Raw genomic sequence first — 17,260 nt, 5'->3', positions numbered from 1 at the left:
TATCGCGTCCCCCCAGTCAACGTGCAGGTATTGTTTTTCAAGAGATACCTGTTGGTAACCTAGTGATGTCATCACTGGGTCTCTCTGCTGCTCTTTTGCCGGCCCCTACCGCTCAAGTTGGTAGGGGCCGGCAAACGGCTGTAAATGTCACAGCTCTCTGCCTCAGACCTTTTTCAAATGAATTATATGGGGGGAAAAAAACACATTCCCAGGATCCTTTTAGATGTCCCTGCTGGTCACTGAATGCTGCAAACTTTAGATATGCACTCTGCTGATTGGTTGACTGGTTGCAGGCACATCTAAAGGGATGCCAGGGATGGTTCTTTGACATAAAGCTTGTGAACAGAATGATTGATGGAATAGAAAGCTAATAGCTGTGATGGAGGGGCCAAAAAAAGATTAGGGGAAGAAGTGACTGGTGACATCGTTCAGACAGGAAATGAGGGTGGGCTCAATATAGCTGCTGCAGCTTCAAAGGTTTATATTGTGGGGGTGCAAGTTTACAGGAAGTTGAGTGTTTTCAGTTTCAGCACAGGAGAGGTCTTGCTACTGGTGTGGGAAAAAGAAGATGAGTTTAGCTTTAAATAAAATAAAGAACTTGATTGGCTGCTGTGGACCAACACATAGAGGTCTTATTTTATGCTTATTGAACCCCATTTATAAAACTGTGTGGAGTTTTTGACAGTCAGTGATCTCTCATAGCAATTATTATTATTATACATGATTTATATAGCACCAACAGTTTGCCCAGCGCTGTACGATATAAGGAATAATACTATCTTTGAGTTTCCCATACTGCAAAGGGACTGACTGGGGTAACATAGGCTGTCTGAGACAATTTTTTTTTTCCTTTTAGACACTTTCATAAATGAGGCACATTGTTGTACTGTCATGATTAGGCTGTAATAACAGTTATCAAAGACTGCGTAAGTGTACTTCTCTGGCAGCTGGTACTGCTGTAGACACAAACATTCTGGGGCAGTGCAGGCAGATGCTGTCAGCTCTGCTTATCTCGGGGAACAGTAGCGATCAGGACAGATTTTAGTAGCTTTCTGATTGATTTTCCATTTTGAGGTCAGTTGCCATCTCCCTGTCCCTGTAGATATGGCCCCCCAAAATGGGAAGATTAGGCAAATGTCATCTCCAGTTCAGAATATGTGCATTTTTATAAGAACATGTTTAGCTCTTTCGCTGCGTGTGAAGGGTACTGTAGCACTTTCTTCAGGAGTTCCATGCCCTTGCGTCCAATCAGGCGCTCATAGGCAGCCCATTCTCTCTACAACAAATTGGGTCAGTATAATTTCCTTGCATGAACTCATTCCCATATCTTGTAATAAGGAAAGGGTTAATAAAAACACACACCAGACCTTCTCTTGTGCACAATGAGAGCACAAAGGATGTGAACAATTTAAAGTGTGTGGGGGCTCACTTCTTTTCTTGGGATTATGTTCATTTAATAATGCTTCGCAGGAAGTGTTCACAGACCAAGGCATGTGCAGGGAAGACGCTAATTACAAGTTCAAACCTAAGCTTATACATTCTCCATGAGTGAATCAACAAATGGATGGAAAATATATTCTCCCCCTCCCCCTTCCTATTCAGTAAAAGCAATGCATAAAGGGCAAATTACTGACAGCATGAAAAAGGCTTAATTTTGTTTTTGATTCTGCTTTGAAATTGCCCACATCTCGAAAAATTAATGTGATTTGTTCTTATGCGAATTATAATTATTTTAACTCTTCCGTTGATGGATATTTTTTTATGTAAGGGTACCGCAGTGTCATACACAGGCTGCGATTTTTACTAAGCATACTAGCTGGATGTTCCATCCAAAACGTTTTATTTTGAATGGTCTCTGGAGCTTTCTTAGCCTTGATTGTGTCATATTTCATTGGAATAAAGCCTAAATGCCTGAGTAAATATAGATATAGATCACAGCTTGCATAACTATTCTTTCAATGATCAACAATTTTTGAAATTCTTTTTTGCTTTTAGAAATATATTGTCGAGTACCAAAGTATGGATACTGTAAGCAGTCACCGATTAAAAATACACAATATAGCTTCAATCTGTCAGCATTGGATGAGTGGCCAAATGTATATGAACAGCTGAAACAATACAAATGACAGTATCTGAGCTCTGTGACAGCTTTCTTTGTTTAGCACAGACTAAGCTGGAGACTATTCTCACCATTGCCAAGTCTGAGAATCCAGGATTTGATTTTGTGTGGCCTCACTCTAAGTAACGTATTAACTGAAGAGGGAAAATGGTGATAGGGCTAGAAACTGTTTGTGCTATTTAATATCCTTGCGTCAACTGTGAATGGTGAAAGTTGACAAATTGCACTTGTGCGAATTAATTAAGATTATTTGATAATTCTGTTTAGGCGAACTTCACTAAGATCCAAAAACTTCTAAAGTCCCAGCATATACTATCTCGTTAAAGCATCAGTATCTGTGCTGATGGGCATTTTTCAGAGGTACTCGTGAAAATGCTGCGATACCAAAAAACGATACTAGAGATTAGATTTTTTAAATTGAAGCGGCTGTCTTAGGTCCCTTGCTTGACTGGGGACCTCGTGGCAGCCTTCTTGGGAACCACAAGGCGCCTGTACAGCACTTTCGCTGGCCGGCAGACCCCACCCCCTCCTGAGAGTCATCAGAATGGCACCGCAGAGAAGAGCAGCAGGACAGAGTATGTAGCAATACATATACTATTATTAAGCATCGATATATTGCTGGGATTTGTAGTCCTCTATAGCTGATTGCTTGCATAACTATTCTTTCAATGATCAACAATTTTTGAAATTCTTTTTTGCTTTTAGAAATATATTGTCGAGTACCAAAGTATGGATACTGTAAGCAGTCACCGATTAAAAATACACAATATAGCTTCAATCTGTCAGCATTGGATGAGTGGCCAAATGTATATGAACAGCTGAAACAATACAAATGACAGTATCTGAGCTCTGTGACAGCTTTCTTTGTTTAGCACAGACTAAGCTGGAGACTATTCTCACCATTGCCAAGTCTGAGAATCCAGGATTTGATTTTGTGTGGCCTCACTCTAAGTAACGTATTAACTGAAGAGGGAAAATGGTGATAGGGCTAGAAACTGTTTGTGCTATTTAATATCCTTGCGTCAACTGTGAATGGTGAAAGTTGACAAATTGCACTTGTGCGAATTAATTAAGATTATTTGATAATTCTGTTTAGGCGAACTTCACTAAGATCCAAAAACTTCTAAAGTCCCAGCATATACTATCTCGTTAAAGCATCAGTATCTGTGCTGATGGGCATTTTTCAGAGGTACTCGTGAAAATGCTGCGATACCAAAAAACGATACTAGAGATTAGATTTTTTAAATTGAAGCGGCTGTCTTAGGTCCCTTGCTTGACTGGGGACCTCGTGGCAGCCTTCTTGGGAACCACAAGGCGCCTGTACAGCACTTTCGCTGGCCGGCAGACCCCACCCCCTCCTGAGAGTCATCAGAATGGCACCGCAGAGAAGAGCAGCAGGACAGAGTATGTAGCAATACATATACTATTATTAAGCATCGATATATTGCTGGGATTTGTAGTCCTCTATAGCTGATGGTGGTATTCTGCATTGCTGTATAATGTATTGCTGGGGTTTTTCTTGTCCTCTATAGCTGATGGTGGTATTCTGCATTGCTGTATAATGTATTGCTGAGATTTGCAGTCCCTGTAAAGATTGGAGTCAGTGGCAGAACTACCAGGGTCTCGGCTACAACCAGACTAAATCATTTAGTCTGTATTGTTTTAGAAAAACTGTCACATGACACTAAAAAAAGGTATTGGTAATTGGTATCGATGAGTACTTGAGGAAATGTAACGTTACTCGTACTCAGTCTGGAAGAAATGGTATAGGTGCTTCCCTAGAATACATACTATAGTGGTTTTTGATAATGCAGTCAAAGCTTACTTGAGAACATCCCTTTTATGTAGTGAATGCTGCCTTCCTTTTACCCATCACTTTCAACAACTTCCTGGATTCCCAGTATACTCTGCTTCTCTCTTCCTGCTACTACATATCCCATCATGCTTTGCTTCCTGCAAACAATGATACTGTTATGTTTTTCAGATGTTGAGTTGTAGTTCAGAAGGCAGCCTCTCTGAGAGTTGTGACACCAGGAAGTGCACATTCACAGGGTGAAAGTGTGTCAGTGCATTGCGAATCTATATCCTATGGGCATCTTTAATAAGTACATTTACAAACTTCTAGATTTATATTATTAGGAGTGGGATAGAACTTTGGGAAATTCAGTATAGAAAAATTTTTTTTTTTTGCTGTAAACCATATATATATACCCCCCTTTAAAGTGTTTCTAAACCCAAAACTAAAATGTAATATATTACAGCTTACCAATCCTTGGATTTATTGGTTGCATTAGTTTTCTTTTTTGTAGACTTTTTCTGTTATTGTCACCTAGTGATAAGGCCAGTAACACACTTCCTGTCTAAGGCCTTGTTCACACCAAATGCAGAGCAGATCCAGTCAGGTTTTTGCACATGCAGTGCAGTGGATTGTGCCGCGTTTTTAATGCGTTTTTGCCGCGTTTTTGATGCGTTCCGGGCCGTTTTTGGTTAAAAAATGTTTTTAAGTTTAACATGGGCTTTCAGGCACTTGCATTCGTTTTTGATGCGTTTTTGCGTTTTGATGCGTTCCAGAGCAGGTAAAATAGGGCTTGCCGCAGTTTTTTCACCTGCTCTGGATCCGCACGCTGCGATGTGAACTGGAGCTCAAAATACCATAGGAATACATTGGACGCAATTTTGATCCGGTCTGCACCTGCTCTGCTCTGGATCTGCTCCCCGCTTGGTGTGAACAAGCCCTTAGGGTGGCTCCAATCTACGGAGGAGCAACACAGCCACACTTGGACAGCTGCATTGTTACCCTGTGGGGGAGGGGAGTGTTAGATGCACTAGCAGATTTAGATGGACTCGACTAACAAATTAAATGTGAACTTCAAATAACTCGTTTAAGCAGTAACAGCAACAGTATTTTGTTTTGCTCTATCTGTCACTTTTGCTGGACAGTGTGGCCTGGTAAAGGAGGAAGGACAAAAAACAGAATTACTGGCCAATCACCAAGTGAAAATAAAGGAGAAATGCCTATAAAAAGAAAACAAATGCACCCAACACATCTAAGCATTGGTAAGCTGATATATATCAAATGTTTTATTTTGGGTTTAGATACACTTTAAGTATCCATGACAAATTAAACTGGCCCAGTGTTGTAAGAATGAACAGCACCACCAGTCAAATTTAGAGCACTTTCCAATACAGGCTTGAAGGAAGGTGCAATGAAAAGTCACGCAGCACAGCAGCATGTAACTAGGAAACAGTGTGTGTTTATTCTCATATACCAGTATTTGAAACTCATGATTCAGTCTTTGGTAAATGTTGGCTGAATAATTAATTGGCTGCTAATATATGGCATTTCAGCAGTGAGACTTTAAGTGTTTAATGCTGTGGGGTCTCTCCACTTTATGCAACATGTGTCTTTTTGTTACATTAAAGTGGAATTGCAGCAGCAGATATATGCCCCAGCAGTAAAAAAAAGTTGGTAAATACCAACAAACGCGCCAGTGTCAGCGCCGCTCGCTCCCCATGCAGGAGACCCGAGAAGTCTGCGCTGGATCAGAGACCGGTACCAATGCTGGAGGTACTTCGGAAAACGAGCCAAAGGAAGAAGCTGTTTAGATCAAGAGGCATCACATAAGGTAAGTCTGCTGTAGAAAGAGAAAGGTGGTACTGCTGTAGTTCTTGAGAACAGGAGGCAACTGGACCAGCTTGTACCCCAAACGATTTTTTTTTTTGTGTGGTTATGCTGACCTTTTAATGCCAGTTTGTTCTCATATGTCATGCTGAAATTGTGGATATCGAGAACAAAGAAGGCAATAACATATTTGCACTGACCCCTTGCATAGCTCAAAATACCCTTCCAAGTAGGTAAATGCTAAAAGCATACTTTACATTAAGGAAAATGGGCTAGTATCCCTGTTGATATCTTTTACTGGGAAACTAAACATTCATTAACCACTTCATGACCTCAGTACATATAATATATACAATACATACAATAAATTTAAGTGTAAAAAAAACAAATTAAAACTCAAAAAATGTTTTTTTTATGCCCGTCACACAAATGCAAACACTCGTCGGGTGCACCGGTGTGCAAAAATCTGAATTTGGCCCACAAATGTTGCATATCACCCCGAACATCAGAGTGAGAGCAACAATTCTAGAGCCATCAATAACTGCCAACACTAATTTGATGAATGGTAAGGGCTTTTAAATAGTCACCTATGGGCAATTTTGGGTACTCTCATTTTTTTGCCATTTCACAGGCGCATGCAATTTTACGGCTTGACATGTTTGGTATATATTTACCTGAAACAATCGTATCTATTATCAAAATATTGGGTATTCTGTTTCTGTGCACTAAAATTCATGTTAGTGTATTTTTTCCTTAAAATATTGGTTGATTAACATTGGGGGTTTTAGGCCTTTTACCTAGAAATTCAAATTTCATCACGTGTGCAAAATTTTTTAATAAATTGCTCCAGAAGGGAAGTGGTTAAAGTGGAAATATATATGTTGTATGTTACGGTTACATTAACTGCGAACATCAGCCTTGTGGCCGAACTGTGGTTTTGGTACTCATTCTTCTAATAGAATCATCTAATATGGGAGAAGAAAATACCGACCAGCACATGTATGTCAAGTCACATGTGAGATTGACCGTACTCTACAATGCAAAGGAGAATGATTTGTTCATACTGCTGACCATCATGTTGTCAGTATTGATGTACAGGGAAGGAAATATAAAGGCATATTTTATACTACGATTAATCGATTATTGAAAAAGTTGACAACTTTTTCTATAATCGATTATGTCGATTAGTTGTTGCAGCCCTACACTTATACCAGCAATAATCAAAATATTTTTTTGTGTAGTAAACCTGTGGCCAGAATATGCACATTAAAGTATTTAGATAATTTGAACAAGCAATAAAAGCAAGTTCTTCACCTTTGTAGCAATAAGCATCGAGGAGCAATTCATCTTAAACGTTGACAACAGAGGATTTGAAATCTTTAGTATTACTTTCTTAGTGTGCCAGCCATGTAATGTGAACACATTAAGTGTGTACTCGCATAGGGCACTGTTGAGTTGAACTATACCAGAGAACAGTGTCCCCACTCCCCCACAGGTCTGTGCTATAAGGAATCATTCCGAGGCTTACATCATCTCCTCTATCAAAAAACGAAAAAGGGCGCCTCCCTAGTGTAAAATCAAAATTTAATGATAAAATGCACAGCTCGTATTGTACCTTACAAAAAGTCGGTAGTAAAAGGCATATAGAGAGCGATAGGATATCGAATCTTCTAGCAGAGGAAGTCTGAAAAGGATGTGTAATATCAACGTCCACTGCCCCTGGATAGTCAAAGGTTTACGCGTTTCTGGGGCACGCCCCTTCATCAGAACCTCTGATGGTCCTGATGAAGTGAGCGTGCCCCAGAACCTCTGATGGTTCTGATGAAGGGGGCGTGCCCCAGAAACGTGTAAACCTTTGACTATCCAGGGGCAGTGGATGCTGATATTACACATCCTTTTTAGACTTCCTCTGCTAGAAGATTCGATATCCTATCGTTCTCTATATGCCTTTTAGTACCGACTTTTTGTAAGTACAATGCGAGCTGTGCATTTTATCATTAAATTTAGTTTTTACACTAGGGAGGCGCCCTTTTTCGTTTTTTGTTTCTCAGATTGTTGGTCTGTTTGACCTGAGGGAGTTGCCTCTTCAGTGTTTTCAATTTTCCGTTACAACTGGCCGTATCGCAGGTGGAGGCGCCGGTACTGTTTCTTGTTACATCTCCTCTATCAGTCAAACCACAGTGATCCCTCTTTCCTTGATCTGTGATCATTGAGATTTCAGTACTCAGGCAAGGTTCGGAGTGCTCACACTGCAGCAGGGCTGGACAAATACCAGGAGCCAGGTAGCCAATGCTCCTTAAAAATTACAGCTGGCACCTAACTTTTGAGGTTCTCTCTAGCTGTTAATGGAGCTGGCTCCTAATAAGAAAAAAATATCCTGAATTTGACAGACTGGCTCATGAATACATATTAATGTGTCCATCCCTGCACTACACAAATGAACCAGACTAAGAAGGTAAACTGTGCCAGGGCACAGTTAACATGCCTAGTGTAAGTTCACCCTAAGCTGTTAGAAACTGACTGAAACTGGTCTTCAGAGCCTTCGAAGTGGTCTTTATGAATATTTGAGAATGAATTACTTCACAGTACAATCAGCCAGAGAGGTCATGGGTGTCTTGTTTTGGGGGGGGGCGCCCGGTATTTTTAAAATTAGCGGTCATCAGCGGCTTGTGAGCCGCTGATGACAGCTATTAATTTAAAGGGGACAGTCTGCTGAACAGTTCTACTATAAGCTGATGGTCGCTAAAGCGACCATCAGCTTATAGTAGAACTGTAAATGCCAGGTCCGTACGACGTACTGAGCTGGCCAGCTGGAAGCACTTTTGTAGCTCCGTACGACGTACGTCCTTGGCAGCGAAAGGGTTAAAGAACAAAATAAAAATGAATCCTTGCAGTGGGGCTACCCTCGCACTGCAAGGGTGAACTGCTTGATTTGGTTTAGGGTCTAAAATATATACTCGCAAGATCCTTGGTCCCGTCTGGCCGCAGCCTCTCTCTACCTCCGCTCTGACGTAAGGACCTGAGAGTCATCACCTAAGGACACCGAGGGGCATTTCACCTCCAGAGTGGAGGGGGGAGAGGTGATCTGTCTCTGCCACAGGATCGAGGCTCAGGTTAGTACATCTTCTATATTATCGCCCCCAGAGAAACATTGGCAGTTAACCCTTGCAGTGCGGAGGTAGCCCCACTGCAAGGGTTAATTTGTATTCTGCCTAAATACTTTAATGTCTATAGTCTGGGCAGAGGAGCACTTAAAACATAGCTGGATTACACATATTTTATATGTGCCTTTGACCATCTTCAATGTCACAGCTCCACTATTATGTTATAGAGGTTCAATCTTAAACTTTGAAGAGGTACCCAAATGTTTCACTTCAATTCTATTCCATATAGCACAAATCTTTCTCTCTGTTCCATGTTTCTTTTCCCATGTAGTTTCATAGTTTTCTGCTATGCTCTTCTATCTTGTCTCCTGCTGTTCATGTGTTACCACAGGGAGCTGAGTGAGCAAATACAGAAGCAGCCGAATGATGGCCTGAACTAATGTTACAGACTTCTAACATTCTTTCCACAGCCAGCCACAGGAAGAAACCTGGGAGAAAGATCCATAGGTCAAATATTTCTCTACTGGTTAAGAAGGGAATACAGTATGTTCAAAGGATACAACAAGTCCTTACGAGGCTGGATGCACTTTTTTTTTTTATCAGATCTGTGAATTGTGTGGGAAAATCTCAAGGCCCCCCAACAGAGATATTCTGGTTCCCATGTGTTTCATGAACACTGGATGCTTAGTGTAAAAACATATGGAGATATTCTGTGTTTGCCAGTTAGATCTATTTAATGGGTTATTATGATTCAGGGGAAGGACTTTATCCTGGGATATTCTCAAGGTGTTTGGTACTGAACACTACGTTTTTTACTGTAGGGTTTGCTGTGTTACATGAAAGTGACACTAAACTCAGGAGTTAAATCTTATAAATGCATTCAGGTACTCCAACTATTAACACTAATGAGGGGAATTTTATCAAAACTGAAGCAAGCAAAATCTGGAGCAGTTGTCCATGGCAACCAATCAGCTTCTCTTTCATTTTCAAATCTTAACTGAACAAACTGAAGAGAGAAGCTGATTGGTTGCCCTGGGCAAATGCTTCAGATTTTGTCTGCTTAAGTTTTCATAAATACCCCCCAATGTATCTTATTTATGTATCACTGTAGATCCTCAAATCATCTCTGATATGGTGCTGACACCATCGTTCCTTCTGAAGGTTGGCTACTTTTGTTCTCCATGGTCCCTCTGTGTGTTGTAAAGTAGCCACCGCTCCAAACACTGCTGCAGCCAGGGTCTGCCTTTCATGCACAGGATTTAGCCGAATGGCTCATAAGACTAGGGACCATATGGGTCTATTCACAAAAGGGTGAAGAGTTTGGAGAAGGCAGGAGAAGTGAACAATGTAGGCCAACATAGCTGATATGGAGAAATTCTCCAATTCAGCTCACTTTCCATTTTAGCTACTTTTGTCCTAGATTGATCACTTCTCCCGCCTTCCCAAAACTCTTCACTCTTCTGTGAATAAACCTGTTAGTTTCTTTGCTGCTGTATAGTGCTTATTTGAATAAAGTCTCCTAGTGTGCTCCAATTTGTGTGTTTATCTAAATTCTGTTTTTGCAGGACAGTTAGATACAGCAAACCATTTCCCCTCAAACTAACATATCTTCATTTTTAGTACAGTTGACTAACTTTTTACTTTTTGCAGTTTGATTTTTCAGTATGTTTGGTGCACTTTTGTACAGGAAAAGGAAATGTCAAGTGCCAATGGACACACACTTTTAAACACCTTTTGATCTGCATTTTATATGCCTTTTATAGTTCAGTGACCCTGTGACAGCCCATGAAATGAATATAAGGGAAAATTAACCATGGGCAAATGCTTTCAAATAGTACTAAATAGTACTACTACTAAAAGCAATAACACTATGAAAATAATAGCAGGTTGTTTTCATTATACTTTTTTATATGCGTTTCCATTGTGTGTGTGTATCGGATACAAATTACGATAATGATGTCGGCATAGACGGGTGAACAAATGATTAATGATCTAGGTAAATGTTTTTAGAATAACCACTTTGTTTAAAATTCTGTATGATTCCACTACTGTATCCAGGCAGCAAATGGAACTCTGAAAGCCCCTGCAAGCATGTCTCCATTCATTGAAGTGAAAATCATTTGAAAGGATGGTTGGCAGGGTACTCTTATATCATTTATAAGTTCAATCTTCTGGATACGACGACGGGCAGGCAGTTTTTGCTAATCTGTTTGTGTTTAATTCACTTATCACTGTTTCTCAGTTGACAGAAGCAAAGCAGAAGAAAAGGAGCCTAGAGCAAAGTGTGGAAAAAGCAAAAGTTGGCCGCCAGGATACAGTAAGTAAAACACTTAGGTTTCTGTTCTAATCCTGTGGGGGAATTTAGGATGCAACTAAAGGCTCCTGTGTTATAACCTAAACAATTTCAAAATCCAGTTACTATGTGATTCACAAGGTAAACAACTTCCTTTACCTTCCTTAGCTGAGCCAAATCCTCCTTTATTTATGTCTCACACACTCCCCTTCCCAGACACTGTAGCTCACAGTGGGAGGGTTTCATTAGCACAGTCAGGTCTGACAATCTAGAAGTCAGTGGGCAGGGCTAGGTGTGGCCACCTGCATATTAACAAGCTACAGGTTTGTGCATCAGCAGTGGCAGTGCTAAAAGCCATGCACCCCGCAATATTCTTTCATCCAACTGAAGTGCAAGCAGGCAAACCTACAGGAGCAGTGCTACATCGTTGTCACCCCATCACAAGAAGCTGTATTAGATAAATGTCAATGGCAGGCTTAAAGTAGTATTAAACTCTCAATTTTGTTTCCCTATAATTAATCCAGATCAAACAAATATACATGGCCCAGCAAAGCATTTGCTCAAACACTTACAATCATGTTTTTGAGCAGCTGCTTCCAAGTCTCTCACCTCAACTTCCGTGAACTTCCTGTCCAGTACAAGATCTCAAGAGACAGTGCAGACTCCAGCAACTGTTCATCTACTAGCTTGGAGGAGGGGAAGAGATGGGGCTGAGGGGGAGGGTAGTAGCTTGATTTGCTGTGTTTGTGGATCAAAGTAGTCACCCGCACACCGAGGTCCAGCGTGTAAGAGAAATGTAAGTGCAGATGCATTTATAATTAAAGTACAAATCCAGCCAAAAATAACAAGATTAATATGAATAGGCAGTTGCTGCAATCTTTAGCTTCAACCTAGAGATTTCCCCTACAGTACTTTTTTTCTGCTGCAAGATGTCCTTAGTCTGAAGGCCAGCATCATTCAACCCACTTCTTCTGAGCCCAGGTTATCCTAGACTAGCCCCAGCCTGTGACTTGTCAGTGAAAGGTCATCTCCCTGTCACTCTGCTTTCTCCTTCTTAGCATGCTACAGGTCAGTCAGGAACGGTCTCCTTGAACTGCCTCTTTCTCTCACACTCACGCAGAGGCTAATACTAGGTCACGTTCAGGTACTTACACTGCTTGCATTTAAATAATATACATTTATTGATGTATTAATGATTAAAAAGCTGCATTCATTTGTGTCTTTTATATCTGCTTAGCGTTCAGCTTTAAGTGCTGCCGCTCATTTTTTTTTACTGGCAGGTCATAGTTCTATTTTAATATTAACTGGATGATCATAAAGTTAGATGTGCTTTTGATGTATTCATAAAAATGGTTCAGTGTAGTACAATTTGATGCAGTCACTAGTAGTAATTAGTGAGATTCAGGGCCAATTCACACCAGCGGCTGGTGTGCATTGCCTGACGCATTGTGGTGCTGACACATTATTATTATTTTTTTCGAACTTTACTGAAATGTCACAAGTGACATTTCATTAAGTTCTATGGGCACAGCGGAGTGGGAGATGGTTGTACTGCATCGCATCCCGCTGCGCTGGAAAAAAAGTACTGCATGCCCATGCGTTATGGAGGTATGAACCAAGCCCATCCTTGACATGGCAAATTGACTTGTCTTGCATTTGGTAAATTGCCTTGTCTTGCTGTGCTGGAAAAAACGGTCAGTGTAGCCGCAACATACATTTTGTGAATGTGCCCTCATCTGGAGAAATTAGAACCTTCACAGACAAATATTTATACGCCGTAATGACTTCTAGGAGGAAAGATCAAAGCTGGCAGAGGAGCTGGCACTGTTGAGAAAGAAGAGGGACCAGCTGAAAGCAGATCTGGAGAAATACAAAGAATGTGATCCGGATGTTATAGAAGAGATACGTAAGTTCTTTCTCTAACGTCTTATGTTAAGTGTTGGTTTTGTTCATATCACCACAAGGCACATGGCAAATCCCATGTAGTCTACCAACAGTTTGTTATTTGGGACCGTACAGTTCATCAGTTTAATTCTCATTTATTTATGAGGGCGTCCCATTCTTCCTGGTAGATTTAAGATACATTTGATATTCTCCTTTTTTGGTTACATTTAGAAGATCATAGCAATGCATATTAGGTAGGGATGCACCGATACTTTTCGAGTGCCAGTGCTTGGCATTTTCATGAGAACTACGAGGGTTGCAGCTGGGACCTAGCTCTGGTGCTCCATCACTGTCCTGAAATCATTAGTCGATATTGTTTTAGAAAAACTGTCACATGACTATAAACAAAAATGTATCAGTAATCGTACTTGGGCAAGTGTCTGTACTTGTACTTGCAAAAATGGTATCGGTGCATCCCTTTATTTATAAAAACAAAATCGTACATTAAAACAGAGATGTACAAATCTCAGGAGCTCCGTGTGCTCCTTACAAAGGACAGCTGCCTCCTTACTTTGTCATTTTTAACTAGTCTAGTCTTGGAGCTGGAAAAGTATCTGTACATGTACTTGTACAGAGTTCGGTGCATCCCTAATATTAGGCATACATATTTACGTTGCTTGTCGAATTATTTGCCTCTGTAGCTTAGCAGATAATTCTTGCATATCCACCCCAGCTGGAGGCCAGTTTATCCCATGCACTTGCCCTTCTATATTTCTAATGTTTTAATGCTGGTGGTATCTGGCATGTATATAAATAATTTGTTTTTAGAAGAGGATGAAATGTGATGGTTTACATTTCTATTAATGCATACATACTGTATATTATTAATAGTATGGTTAAAGAATTACATCTGTATTTATCTTGGGAGCACTTATAGAAACTTAAATAGAATTCTGTATGACTCTCAGTAATTACAGCGTTGGTGTGATAATCTGAACCATTCACAGGAACTGCTTGTATGTAGATGTATGTGTGCGTAGGTGATCAGTAGTCTGTACATGGCAATTTGCACCAGTGTCATTCAGTTTGCTTATAGCGTAGTAAAGCATGTTTGAAGCAGCACAATAACAGTAATATATTGTGCTATCATTTTCTGCAGTGCTTCATAAAAAAAACAGTATACAATACAAGGAGAAAGCCAAACATAGTGCACTGCGGACTAGGGCATTAAGTCTAATAAGGTACAGAGAGTAATATGAATGGTAATTAACATCTTAAACAGGGACATGACTAGCTATATATAAAATACAGATGATAGTAGAGGTTTTTTTTTTTCTTTGCACACGGTAGCTGTACATGGACCTACTGTGCAGCTGGTATACACTATATTGCCAAAAGTATTGGGACACCCCTCCAAATCACTGGATCCAGGTGTTCCAATCACCTTCATGGCCACAGGTATATAATATCAAGCACCTAGGCATGCAGATCGATCAACTGTTAGTGGTATTATAACAAAGTGGAAGCAACTGGGAACAACATCAACTCAGCCACGAAGTGGTAGGCCATGTAAAATGACAGAGCGGGGTCAGCGCATGCTGAAGCGCAGAAGTCACCAACTGTGTGCAGAGTCAATACCTACAGACCTCCAAACTTCATGTGACCTTCAGATTGGCACAACAACAGTGCGTAGAGAGCTTCATGGAATGGGTTTCCATGGCAGAGCAGCTGCATCCAAGCCTTATTGTGTGGGGTTGTTTTTCAGGGGTTGGGCTTGGTCCCTTTGTTCCAGTGAAGGAAAATCTTAAGGCATCAGCATACCAAGACATTTTGGACAATTTCATGCTCCCAACTTTGTGGGAACAGTTTGGGGATGGCCCCTTCCTGTTCCAACATGACTGCGCACCAGTGCACAAAGCAAGGTCCATGAAGACATGGATGAGCGAGTTTGGGGTGGAGGAACTTGACTGGCCTGATGATTGTCCAAAAAAAAATATATCTTCCCATCCAGTTTACCCGAAAAAATGATGCTTGGCCCAGTCTTCCCACCTACTAAACCTGTCTGTTGGTCAGAGGAGCTACCCATCACATTAAAGAACTAATAGAGAAATAGGAGGGGCTAAAATAAACTTTTAACAGGAATATTCCAGATTTGTATATACCTTTTTTAGCTGTATCTCAGTATCTGCTAATAATTTTGACAAGTTCAGCTTTCACTGAAGTTAACATATTAATATCAATTAAAGCAAAAGTAGGTCACTTTGTGACAAGAGAGTGTGGAGCCAGCTTCCCAGGCAATCAGGCAGCCGGGCAGCGTGTAATGACTCGCTGCCTGGCTTCCTGATTGGTTGGGAAGCTGGCCAATCAGGAAGCCGGGTGGCCATTCATTACCCACCTCCACCTGGTGACGAGGGAGCATGGAGCCGGCTTCCTGGCTAATCAGGAAGCCGGGCAGCGAGTCATTACACGCCACCCAGCTTCCCTAATGGGACTTCCAGTATCGGCGAGTACCGGAAAAAAAAATATCAGTACTCCTCGATACCTAACATACAGTATCGGTGCATTCCCTAGTAATTATTCTAAGTTCTGGTTCCATGTATGATATTCCAATGAATTGAGAGAACATGCAATTCTCAATGGAACTGCCCAGAAGTATACCCTTTTCTTTTAGGCATTAGACACATTTTTCATGGTAGAGTGAAATATATAGTCCTAGGACTTTAATAGGCTTTTTAAAGTGCATTGCTTATAAAATTACCATTGCACATCATAATAAAATGATATCACTGAACTGCACAGAGAAGTAATCCCATAATCTCATGATTATCTCATCATGGGAGGGAATGAAAGATAGTAGAATTCCCATCTTAATGCTGGCATATAATTGAGAAAGCAAGCCTCTGCTCCAAGGCCAAATGTCATCAAATCTTTTCTCAGCTGATTTATGACATGCCCACACGCTTAGCAGATTAGAAATGTACTTTTGTTTGTGCACATTAAGCCTGGGCAAGCTGTCAACTCCTATTACTTACTGAAGTGAAAATCAGCAAAATGTACAATATATCATTAGAGATTGTTGTTTGGATTGTCTAATAATGGATTTGCCACAGCCTCATGCATTGTAGTTCACAAACATTATGGATGCACAGTAGCAAAATAGTACTAAATCTAAACTCCAGACAAAACATTTTTGTCTAGATTTGGATTGAGTATGGAAGGGTTAGAATCTCTGCAAGGTTTTTTTTGTTGCTCGGCCCCCATTGGAAAAAATTTACCCTCACTACTTGTCCTGGTGACCAACTAAAATGTTACAATTGTATTACTATTTACAATAGTTATTAACTATCGTATTTTTTTATTTTTCAAAGTAATTTTCATAAACATTTTTATGGCTGGGAATGCACTATATTTGTAGAATGTAATGGAAAGTGTGGGTGCTATGTAACAGGAGTTGCAAAGGTTCACACTTGATAGGCTTGTTTGTAGTTTTCTCAGTCCAAGGTAGTATTGGATTTTAGGGCATGTCCATCAGATATGGAGAAATGAACAACCTGTGTACATGCCCTACAACACACAGGAGATTTGCTTTTCCATTGAAATCTATATGGAAAACGCTCTGATCAGTGCAAAAAAATAAATCAGTGAGCATTTTGGGTGGCAGGCAGTTCACATTCCACGGAGCCGCGCGATTGCATGAATGGTCCCCGTAGGAATGTATGGTATTGTTCATGTCGGCAGTTCAGCGCCGACAAATCCGCGCAACCAAACCGCCCTGGTGTGAACGGGGGCCTAAATGCTGTTGTTTGATTGTTTTGTGTTATAGTGTCTGACTCAATGAGGGGAATTTATAAAAACTGGAGCAGACAAAATCTGGAGCAGCTGTGCTTGGTAACCAATCAGCATCCACCTTTCATTTTCAAAGCTTAACTGAAGAGTGAAGTTGATTGGTTGCCATGGACAACTGCTCCAGATTTTGCCTGCTCCAGTTTTGATAAATTCCTCCCAATGTATACTTGGGTGCTAAATAAATGTTTTAAATTCTCCAGGTCAGACCAACAAGATGGCCAAAGATGCTGCTAATCGCTGGACTGGTAAGTATTTGCACCCTACCACTAAGGAGAACCCTGCAGGTAGACACTCTAGACAAATATCAAATATATTTATGAAGAGGATATACATTTTAAAATGAGAACATTATATGCATGATAGGGGCACATATGTTACACTTGTTCTAAATG

The 17,260-nt window shown here is 40.6% G+C and overlaps 1 protein-coding gene across 1 annotated transcript in view; it reads left to right on the top strand.

The window, feature by feature from the left end:
* The window catches only part of MND1 (meiotic nuclear divisions 1), a 51,496-nt gene that overhangs the window by 28,203 nt on the left and 6,033 nt on the right, over positions 1 to 17,260 (top strand). The window contains exons 5-7 of the mRNA XM_018571806.1: positions 11,088 to 11,162; positions 12,930 to 13,044; positions 17,069 to 17,113. Of these exons, the coding sequence (XP_018427308.1) occupies positions 11,088 to 11,162; positions 12,930 to 13,044; positions 17,069 to 17,113 (235 nt within the window). The remainder of the gene's footprint in view (positions 1 to 11,087; positions 11,163 to 12,929; positions 13,045 to 17,068; positions 17,114 to 17,260) is intronic.

Source organism: Nanorana parkeri, unplaced genomic scaffold (genome assembly GCF_000935625.1).
Source record: "Nanorana parkeri isolate BGI_ZX_2015 unplaced genomic scaffold, ASM93562v1 scaffold1843, whole genome shotgun sequence".
NCBI classification, from domain to species: Eukaryota; Metazoa; Chordata; class Amphibia; order Anura; family Dicroglossidae; genus Nanorana; species Nanorana parkeri.
Note: the sequence above shows the minus strand (reverse complement) of the source record. Positions and strands in the feature narration are given on the sequence as shown.